The sequence below is a fragment of the Aulonocara sp. 'chitande type north' Nkhata Bay genome, linkage group LG3, assembly GCF_057382095.1.
Source record: "Aulonocara sp. 'chitande type north' Nkhata Bay isolate Kocher_YH1m ecotype deep benthic linkage group LG3, A_spYH_male_GT1.1, whole genome shotgun sequence".
Classification (NCBI taxonomy): domain Eukaryota; kingdom Metazoa; phylum Chordata; class Actinopteri; order Cichliformes; family Cichlidae; genus Aulonocara; species Aulonocara sp. 'chitande type north' Nkhata Bay.
Window position 1 is genome coordinate 65647774 of NC_141346.1, and position 11425 is coordinate 65659198.

At 50.6% G+C, this 11425-nt stretch overlaps 1 protein-coding gene and 1 pseudogene across 1 annotated transcript; both read right to left on the bottom strand.

Annotated features, from left to right (window-relative positions):
- Nucleotides 1-1897: 1897 nt before the first annotated feature.
- Nucleotides 1898-2767, bottom strand: LOC147336621 (uncharacterized). Its single transcript, XM_086285520.1, has one exon. It carries the CDS (start codon nucleotides 2765-2767, stop codon nucleotides 1898-1900), a length of 870 nt encoding a protein of 289 aa, XP_086141646.1.
- A 6579-nt stretch (nucleotides 2768-9346) lies between these two features.
- LOC147336622 (putative Bax inhibitor 1 pseudogene) lies at nucleotides 9347-10138 on the bottom strand (annotated as a pseudogene).
- Nucleotides 10139-11425: the final 1287 nt, after the last annotated feature.

The following is an 11425-nucleotide window of genomic DNA, read 5'->3' on the forward strand; positions in this document are numbered from 1 at the left end:
TGCCATCTGGTCGCTATCGGTGTGCACGACCCTGATTTGGGGTTTGTACATCGGTGCCACGTGCGCCTCGAGACAAACCGACTACGACCACAGTAAAGGCCGCTTGTATCCCGATTTCGGCGTATCTAAGACATCTTCGTTTGCACTGTGCTTTCAATTGATGGTGGCCTACATGTGCACGTGGCTGCATTCGAGGACCCGCCACGAAGGCGAATCTACTCCCGCAGACGCAGCGGAGTCACACCTGTACGCGTGGACGATCGGCGTGTTTGTGTGGATTAACGCGGTTGGCTTCGTCCGGCTGTTTAGGCACATATAACGTGCGTTACGCACAGAAAAACGACAAGAGAGCACGATAATGGGAGTTAAGGTAAAAATGCAAATGTGCGCCATCGGATTATGCAGCCTGCATGCCTTGTGGACATTGGCAACCGCTCCAGCATTGGACGACTGGTACTACGGATATAGGATACTATTTCTTCTAGCGGAACTGAAAGCCGTGTGGTCCTACTGCACCGTGGAACTCAAGGTGCTAAGCGAGACGCTCAGGCAATTGCAGTACTCTGCCGTAGCGACGACGGGCAACGCGGAGGTGTTAGCACTTTGCAGAGAAGCTCGTGCATTGCACACCACTTTCGACGACCGACGTGAGCACGACGCATTTGGTAGACAAAAGGAGATACCGATAATAAATCGACACCAGCACAATCAGGCCCCTGTCGGTTGGGCTATCCTATCGCTGCTCCTACTGCTTTACAATACGGCTCATCTGGCGTTTAATCCAGTGACAGATTCATCCGCCCTGTTGTTCGGGATCCCAGCGATTGCTATGTACGTGGTGCTCATCAGATTCACGCAGATAGTACTACTACTACAATGAAACCGCCCGGATAACGTGTGATCTGAAGCCTGCGCTCACGAGGACCGCGGAGCAGCTCTTGGATTACACTACATTAACTCTGCGGGCCCCTGGTGTGGGCGTCGAGTACTTTTTCTGCGAGTACGTGCTTACAGATCGCCGCCCGGCACCATGGCCAGTGGCATTCGAAAGTGCAACAAGGAGACCCTGTTGGATTTGGTAGCATTAACTCTGCGTGCCCTGGTATTGGCGAATACTATGCTGTGGTTCGGTAAGTGCTATCTGTACGTACGTGCGTTCAGAGCGACACCAGCGTCATGACCGGTGGCGCGCAGAAAGGCAGGTGGCGCCTGGGCATCGCTTCCCCCTGCCGCAACTGCGGCGCATTCACTGGACTACGATGCAGGCCCACCGTATTGGACGACAACGATGAAACCGTACCCTGGGACCTAAATCCCTGGTATTCTAATAAGACCCCGAAAGACAAAGTGCGATTACACCGCCGGGGTTTCGCGACGCAACCGCCGACATCTCGATGGTTACAAGCGTTACACACAGAGGACACAAAAGGCCGTCGAGGGGATCTGCGGAGCAGCAGTAGCAGCAGCGGCAGAGAACCCTCGGAGGATTCCGAACTCGGCGGGCCAAAGAGCACAATCGAAGAGGATACCCCAGGCGACTCGGAGCGCCGAGAACCCCCAGAGCAAACGGTGGTGACAAAGGACAGGTCTGTGGAACACCGCCTGAAACAGAAATTGAAAAGCCATCGCAAAACCCTACAAGCTGATCGGCTGTCTCACGGCCATCCTTATCGACTCGACCCAACTTACGTCAAGAAGTACTCGCACAGTTCAAATGACTTGCCACGCTAAGTGGATGGTGTATCTCGCAATGTGAATAAAGTACACTCAACACATGTGGGTTGTTTTCATGTCGTTTATTCTTGAGATCAACACACACACACACACACACACACACACACACACACACACACACGCACATACATACATTTATATTGGTACTGCACAAACGCGTTTGTCACGAAAGCCAACGGTTTACATTCAGCTGTGCGCAGAACCTCTCCCCGGTATGAATAGGACTAGTTGTGTATCCTTTACAAGCTCTAATAACTTGTCCGCAGGCAAACCCCTGGACGCTTTCCACTATGGTCAGGGCATGGCGTATCACAGTTCTCAGATATTGTTTTACGTGACCGTCGTCGATAACTGCTTCAACGTTCGTCTGGTTGAGTTCTCCGTTCGCGGCATCCGCTGCATTCGCACGACACAGGTCTGGTACACCCTGGTAGCCACCTCCGTTGGCTACCAGGGTAAGCATCGATAGCGTGCTATTTGGCGTGTAAGGCGACATGAGCTCGAACACGTCGAACGCCTCGTCGTCCTTTATAGCGCGTAGCAACTCTTCGACGCAGTCTCCTCCGGTTTCGGTGTTCACCCGCCTAGTGGCCAGCAATCCTCCCCATATGCCCTTATTGACGTGCAGATCATACCCGGGGTCCAAGGGCGCTTCTAACTGAGCGGCCCTGTCGCGTTGGTTTGGTAGCTGAACGGTGAATCGGTCGCCTTGTTGCAATTGCTCGTGGCCCGTGTTGATCAGTTCGACTTCGTACATGTGAGGAGCGTTGAGAAACGGCCTACTGGCCATGGAACTGTTGGCGGAGCACACGGCCACATCCTTTAGAGTTTGAATGTATTCCGCGTTCAGTCCGTGTAGCGTAGGCACATATAGGTCTCCGTCGCGAACAAAGTGGAATAACCCCCCGGGCAAGTCGTTGTTTGCTGAATTGTATTTGTAACTGCCGAAAGGAACATCCTTGGAGGGGTTTTTCCTCTCAGTGAGACCGTGCGTGTAGATCCGTATAGGTCGATGTACTCGCGTGGACGACATGGCTTGCTAGCGCTTATTCGTGTACACTTCAATCTTTGAATAGCAACCTCTTAGCCAGAGTGCGATCGCAGCTGTGCGGTCGCTGTGTAAGGTTAGGCCGAGTCAATACGATTGCCACCGCAGTAAGTATTTCTAGTGCAGTCGTACTGTTGCGACACTTTGACGATCTGAGCAATTTGACCGCGAGCGTGTTCATGTCACAATCAGACAGAGGTCCAAACGACCGAGAGAACCAAGGGCACCAACGAGCAACTATGTACGTCTCCAAGTCATCTTGTGCCAACCGCTTAGGTGGTGTGTTGTTAGCCGCGAAGAGCCGGTCGGTGTGAACCGTGTTATCGGCGCCAGTGTTTCCCCGCAAGCCGGTCGAACATGTCAGGAGTATCATTTCTTCCAACGTCAGTCTGTGCCAACAATCTCCATCCATCTCGGCCTTGTGAAAAAACAAAAAAAAACAAACCAAAAAACCCCCACACAAGCACCCTTTCAGCACAAGTAGTTCATCTCCACTCTCTTACGATACATCACCAGGTTGTCGTTATAAAAATCAACACGTCCCACCTTGTTAGCAAAGTTACAGTTTGTCATCCGTAGGTTTTCTCGGTTCACCACCCTGGTCAACACCACATACACCGAGGGTTTAATAGGTGAACTCGCAAAGTACTTAGGGGGGTGGTACAGCACCTGACCGTGAACTGTACAGCCTTGACAGTCGTATGTGTTCATGGCCAACAAACACGCCAGCGGGTGGGTGGCCACCACCCAGTTGTGACAGCGCCACTCGGAGGGACTCACTCTGTAGACCGTGCCGCTCTGTGTTCCCCTCACGTGAAACACGTTGAATCCCTCACTCGTTTTTAATTTAATGTCGACTATCACGCCCTCGGTGTCGCTGGCTTTTGCCTCGTTCGCCTGTCGCAGAGACTCTTTGGAAGGCAGAAGAGAGCTGGGCCTTCGGCCACTTGCTATTTGTATCCCGTTCGAATCCATGTGCCATATCAGCCTCACTCTACAGCCGATCCAGAGTCGATCCACGGTGAGATAATCCCTCTCCGTGGGCCGAACACCCGGGCAGTACGGCGGTAGCGAGAACAGTTTCGGCAGTGCCTGAGCGGCCTGTTTCAGAACGTCGTACCAGGCTCTTGGGCCTTCGCGCGAGGCGCCGCAACGTGTAACCTTGAGAAACCTGTCTCCGGTACGTACGTCTTTCGTGTAATGCTTGATGTACGCCGCCGTGTACTCCCTCTGCTGTTTATCCTGATGAAATACACGCAGCCTGTCCGGGTGGTACGTGGGGTCCATCGTGTCTCGTTCGCTGACAGTCGCTTGGCTAGCGAATATCCGTTTGGATTGCTCTGTCACAGTGTTGAATTGAAGATATGTCACAGCCTCGGCATACTCGGGGTCTTGGAACTGCCTCCTGTTGACAAACAGCGGCGTGCGGTGCGCTAACAACGTCTCGAATCGGCCGTCTTCCCATATCCGTGCAGAAGAACCCACCGGCTGTAGCTGCGAAACGCTACCCGAGAAAATAACCAACGGTCCCTTTCCCGGTCCGTAAAACAACTCCATGCAACGTAACGTACGTTCCAACAGGTCCGCGGTCATCAGGCCGTATTCGTCCACCACGATAACATTGACACCGAGAAACGGAGGGGCGTCTTGCATGGGAGCCTGCTCAGAAGGCTTGGTCGACACCCTTAGTTTTTGAAACAAAGCACTGCAGGTCGCACACGATTCGGGGCTCGCTGTGACGCACGAGTGTCGTTCGTTCAGGTGTTTGTCTTCCATTAGCTTAGAGCGGTACACTTTCGTAAACTTTGCTAGTGCGACGCAGTGCAGTTCCCGGTACGTCTCGGTGAACCGCTCCAGCGACAGGTTGTTATCCAGTAGTCCTTTTCGAAATCCCATGAGCTTGTGTAACGTATACACGTCCTTGATAGAACACATTTCCCCTAGGGTTCCCGCGGCCTTGTTCGTCAGGGCGCTAACGGCCACGCTCACGTTCATCTTGTTCAGCTGCGCGATCAGCAGCGAAATTGCATACGATTTGCCACACCCGGCGTCACCGCTGAGCAACGCCACTGTCAGCGCGCGTCCTCGACACATGTGCAAGCGTGTCATAGCCCTGACCCATTGTTCTTGGCAATATCTAGAAAGCGCTAACATGGCCGCGCGTCTGTTATTATCCACATCACTTTGCTCCGATTCCACGCGTTGTCTTTTCCGAGACGGCTCGCCTGCAGCGTTGCCCGCGGGTCGATTGTCGGCCATGCTATTTGTTGCGATTACGGCCACGGCGAATCGAACACCACCCGTTTGTGTACTCTGGCCGCACTTTCCTGTTGAGACTTATATGCGAGAGCTTGTTGGCTGGTAAATGCAGGGACCCGCCCTGCTTTGCCTTGGTCGTTCACCCGGCTCTTGCGTCTGAGAAAATCCGACAGCGAGTCACCTACTCTGAAGGGGTCGTCTGCGTGTTTTACACCATCCGCAGCGGGGTTGTTCACGTGAGAAGGGGCCTCTATGCCTTCGATGACCGATCGCAAGGCCCTACTACGGACGACCTGCGAGGATGACGACTGCGCGTCGAGATCGCGGCCCAATCCTGCAGTCAGAGACATGTACAACACACCTTGCTCCTTTCGAACCTTGTAAGCCCTGTCTCGCACGCGCTCGAATCGCTCAAAGGCCTTAGACACGGTGTCGCGGAACAAGACGACGTACGCCGTGTACATGGACTTGCCTGTGCACAGAGCCGCGGTTGTCACGCCGCCTTTACCTGTGCTGCTCAACACAGTCTGAAGCCCGGCTAACACTTCGACGAGCGGGGCGTGTGCCCCGTACTCAAACAGCAGCCAGGCGAATTCGTCCGCGTCTATCCTGTCCGCGGAGATGTAGTCGTTTCCGTGGGTGCGGGTTCCGGAGCGAAAACCAAAGTGTTTCGCGTACCACTGCGGGTCCGTGTGCGAGAGCATAATGTTTATATTTTCCAGCAGCACGGTGAACCCGGTGGCCAGTCTACTACCCATTCTTATCTCGTACAGTTTGTGCAAGACCCCCGCCGGAGTAACGGGCTCTCCCGGTTTGAACATGTGGTCTTCGGGAAGAGTCACCGCTAGATAATGGCTGCCTACCCAGTCCAAGCGAAGCAGGGCTTCAAGGTCCGCTTTGTTTTCGGCGTCTTCGGTAGCCGACGATGATGCCGTTTGAACTGTCGACAGTTGGACCCTAAGGGCCTCCCGTTCTTCGCACGCCTCGTCTAAAGCTTGCCTGGTTGCCGCTAGTTCCTTCTTACACAATTCAAGGTCGGCTGCCAGTCGGTGGGATTGGTGCGGCACATTGGGTCTGTTTGACGTTGACTCGGACTCGCTCCCGGCGTTGCGTACGCTCCAACTCCAAGGTGTTTTGAAGCTCTAGCAGTTCACGTTTCAGGCTGTTGATTACCCGCGTGTGACACCGATCGCTCTTCTCGCTCGAGTCTTCCCGCTGTCCTGGCGGCCCGCATAAAGCTCGACTTCGCCTTACGGACATTCTCGGTTTCGATGTTGGTAATGGTGACGAAAGGCCTCGAAACCGACATGCGCTGCGTAAAGCCGCACAATCACAATAATAATAATAATAATAATAATAATAATAATAATAATAATAATAATAATAAAAAATAAATCACACCCAGAGGCCTTTAGGTTTGGACATTGAGTATATCTAAAATGTATGAATCGCAGGTTGAACATTTTCGCTGGCGTAGAGTTCTATGAACAAATAGCACCAACTCCGCGAAAGTCGAGAAAGCCGTAAAGTTCATTGAAGTCTTTCATGTCAGACAGAAAAGTTGTCATGGAATCTGAAAATGTCACACACACACACACACACACACACACTGGAACTCAGGCATCAACATTTGTCACTGTTGTAAAGTTGTAAAAAAAAACAAAAAGCACCAACATCGCCAAAGTGGAGAAAGCCATAACGTTTATTGGGGTCTTTCATGTCAGACAGACAAGTACTTGTGAAATGTGAAAATGTCACAGACACTGGAACTCAGGCATAGCAGTTGACAACATCAAGCAATATGTTCGAATTTTATCTAACACCGCGCAAAGACAAAAGGAAAGGACATTAAGATTCATCGCATTATTACTACTATTCAGCGGCACAAAAAGTCACGGTGACACATCAAATCGTTCAAAGAAGTTCTTAGTCTTGTCTTCTCGTAAAACGGCAAGTTGTTGTTCTTTTACATCAGCAGTTCCCTCTGCGTGTATCTGACAGGAATGACGATGGAGGTACAGTTGGTACACGTGTGGTCTTCCGTGTCATTTTGGGTTACCGCTCCGTATTTCTCGTCCGGGGTAACAAATGATAGACTCGCAACTCTGGTCCGTGTGACAGGAGAGTAAAGCCACCAAGGCATTCATGTGATGATAATGTGTTAACTTCAAGTCCATTGGCCTCTTGACAACGGTTCCTTTTACTCCCATCGTCTCTCCATTTTTAGTTTTTACACTCGACACACGAGCGTGCCGTTCGAGTGAGTCCCTTTCGTGCGCCGTAAAAGTCCTGTCTTTCAAATGCACCCCGTCGTACCAATCCATGTCAAGTCCGCGTATATGCACGGAGTCTGTAGAGAGGGCTCTTTTGCAACTATGTGCGCGTTGTAATGTACGAAACCCCTCCCTGGGACTCGAGAATCACAAACGTAGCTGTCGCTTGTATCCTTTTTGCCTAACTCTCATCACCACTGATAATCATCATGACAATCAATGTGTGACACAGACTCCCCGGCACTGTTAATTTTTAGACTTCTGCCATTTTCTGGGTAAGACACGCGCTTTGCACCGAGATACGCTCGGTGCACGTGTGTATCTAATACGCGGTGTTTTCCCCATGTTATGTCCACCATCTAAGGTGCTCTGTCCTGGGTTGCTGCATGTATCCTCTCTTGAAGAAACATTGTTTCCACGTGCTCTATCGCTCGCCACTGTGTGATGCATGTCTGCTGCATGTCTGCTGGTAGTTAAAAGACAAAGTGTAAGAGACACCTTGTCCTGTACGACCGCTCCACATGATATTATACGTTTCTTGCCTCAGCGTCACCAGGATAAAACCCTGACCATTCTGCCCAGCTGTTGTGCATGTCCACTGAGGGGGGGTTAGAGGCAAGCGGATATTATCGTGCTGGGAAAGGTGAGCTACTGTAGGCGCACACGCTGAACATCTTGTGAGTTGGTCCGATGTGCAAAACAAAAAAAAACATATTGGTAGAATGATTATATTATGGGCCGTTCATATGTGATAACGTTCCTTTTCACCGCTTGTTTGCAGCATAAACAGAAACGAGAGTCGCAAGTTGGAGTGCCTGCACGCACAGCCAATCCGTAAACCACCCCCACCTACCCCTACCCCTACAACTACCCGATGGTTAAACAGAATACATAAAACCGAACCCCTGCTTCTATGTTCACCGGCATTCGAACAAGTCACACCGTCACCCAAGACGTAGGAACTTTGCAGAGGATAGCAACATAATACAAATACACCGAGATGAACCCGACCGCCCAGCTAGTGCTCTTGGACAGTGCGCAATCGTCTGCGACTTCTACCGCAAAACGGCAGGTCTACTTGGACACGTTTGCAGAGTTCGCCAAGACGGTCGAGCCATTTACTTTAACATTCAAGGTCATGATGTCTAACATGTCTCTGTATAGACACTCGCTGAGTGCTACGGGGAACAACAGCTGGTGTCTGGCTATGCTCCGTCACGTGCACGAACACCCCGTCGACCACGCCGATTACGTCAAGGATTTGTATGTCACCGCCAGGACAATAGCAAGGTTTGTGGACAAGTTACACGAGGCTTCGGGCGATCCCAAATGCGCAGGCCACGACAACAATGTGGGCTTGTCCGAGGACGATTACGAAATGTGGTTCACTCTTGAAATGGACCACGACTTCACGGTGAGAGTCAAGGTCGAGCCTACTGCTAAGTGTCCCAGCGAGACCGCTCGCGTCTTGAGACGAGGCGTTGTGGACATCGACCCGGTCTGGAATATCATGGCGGAGGTAACGGGCTATATCTGCCTATACGCTCTGGGCGCAGAGCTAATGGCCTCCGATTCGGCCGACAATGCTGAGAATCAAGCTGCCTCCCGGAGCACGGGCGCCGCAGGCGACCCGGCCATCGCCGAGCCCGACGACACCAACGCATTGCAGCTGAACCAAGCTGCCTCTCAGAGCACCGTTACTGCTGACAAGCCAGCCGTCGTCGCTGAACCCGACGACATCAACGTATTGCAGCTGAGGAATCGCAAAGTCCTCAGAACGCCCGCTGAACCCGACGACATCAACGTATTGCAGCTGAGGAATCGCAAAGTCCTCAGAACGCCGGCTAAAGCGAGACGTGGCGCTCTGCATTAACCTCCTCTCTAGCATAACCTTGTTCACCGAGCGTACAAACAACCCACATACAATGTTGCAGTCTTTGTTTATTGTCAACAATAAAACAATCATGAACAGAAGCATGCAGCATTTGTGTTCTTTTAGGCAATGTAATAATACGGCATACACCCACTCATTTCACACATCGGTTGTTATCATGTTGCACACAATACGTTCGGAGAACGTCTTCTTGTTCTTCTCCTTCGTGGAAAGGATGATCAGCAGTCTCCTAAAAACGCTAATGAAATCCACAAACAAGGTCACACAGTGCCAGATGTAGTCCTTGTCCCCGTTCTCCGCTTTCTCGATAATGCGCTGAGTATTAAACAGGACAAATCCGCACATGACGAGCGGTCCCAGGTATGTGTTCGCCTCAAACAGAAGCGTAGATCCGAAGAACACGTTCGTCAGAGACACCAGGAACAGAATAGAACAGCCGGACATGAGTGTGCCACGGAGGAACAGGTGGCTCCTGTGTGTGTCGCACAAGGCGCTGAGAGTGAAGCAGATGAAAATCACAGAGGTTCCCACGAAGGCGGTCACGATGATATTCGGATCGACGGCGAAGACACTGTCCAGTATGGGTCCAAGGCTAAAACCTGTGAGCAAGGCAAATCCTTCGAGGATAGCCAGTCTTTTCCTTTCTGTCTCAGGGTTATAGGGGGTCATGACAAACCAGATAAACAACCCCAGTGACGTGAGGGTAGCCACCGCAAGACAGATCAACAACCCCAGGACTGCGAGGGGGGACACCGCACTCACTGTAACCAGGAGTGGGACCAGATAGATGTAGACGTAGAAGCCGACAGCGGCCAGACACATGCAAATTGCCAAGCTTGAGTACACGTTTTTCAAGTGCTCCAGGGTGGAGTGCGATATGTGGGAGAACTGGAAGAGAGCATCTGTCTCGCTGTGGTCAAACACATTCATGGTGAAACCACAGACTGTGATCGGATGATACGTCGTATAATATTGGTTTGTAATGAGTCAGTGCAGACGGTACAAAAAAAAAAAACAGAGTTCAATCACCAAGTGTATTCGCCGTAGCGGCAATAAAAATACAGAACCAAGACGAGTCTGAGGTTTTTGGTTTTTATTTAAATATCGACTGATCTCGACTTCTCAATAAATAAAAATCAAACCAATGTAACCACCAGACGGGGGAGCTCGACAACATATGTTTCCCCATTTGTTAACGTCATTTCAACCGCACCTTATTCATATCCTCACCCCCACCAATTCTCTATATTAATGATACTTCTCCAGAGAGAAATCAACTACTGCATTGACCAACCATTCAGTGAAGACCATGTTGACCTTTATCACTCTAATTGCCGCGCTGTGTGCCAGCTCTTTAGCTTGCGTCGGGTGGTCGGAAGCTGAAATGCCTGAAAACCTCCACTGCAACACCGATTACAATAACCAAATCAGGTGTGAGTACAAAAGAGACACCGACGCTCATTGTGTATTTTATTTTAAATACAAATCCAGACGTTTAAACCATACCTTTGTGGGACTAATGGAACGCTCTACTACACGCTCTGTTTTCTATCCCGATGATGGCTCAACATACGTTTTTCAAAGTTTTCAAAAGTACAATGTTGAGATAGACTGCGAAGGAGTGAAATACAGCGGCGTGTTCAAGCCTTCTTGTGCAATTGTAACTGATGCCCCCACCGTCAGCTGTGAAATTGGAACTTGTGTTTTCGAAGCCCGATCTCACGAGCGTTTAATCGACGGCAAGGATGTCACTTATAAATACCGCATCAGATCTGTCCTAGGGGATTGGAGTGATCTACATTCCATCAATGGCCCCGCAACTGGACTTACCGTGGACATCAACGATGAATGCGATCGTCTTATGAGTACACTAGCCGTCGACATTACTGATGTTCGTATGGAAATTGAAGTTTCCGTCTGGTACACAGCTGAAACCGGACACACTCTGTTTAACACTGAAGCTATCTACAAGAAGCACACCTGGCGCCCTTAAACCCAGTGTAACCAAATGTGTAACCAAATGTGTAACCAATGTATAATCAATGTGTAACCAATATAACAATAAAAACATTGAAATCAAAGACGTCTAAAGTAATTTATATATATTACAAATCAAACAGAAGTACGAAGTGGGATCTGGCGGGCCTCTGTCACCGAGAGAAGTGTTATCTGCGAAGCAATGGCCAATCTATGACATAGAAAGTTACACGTTTCTTG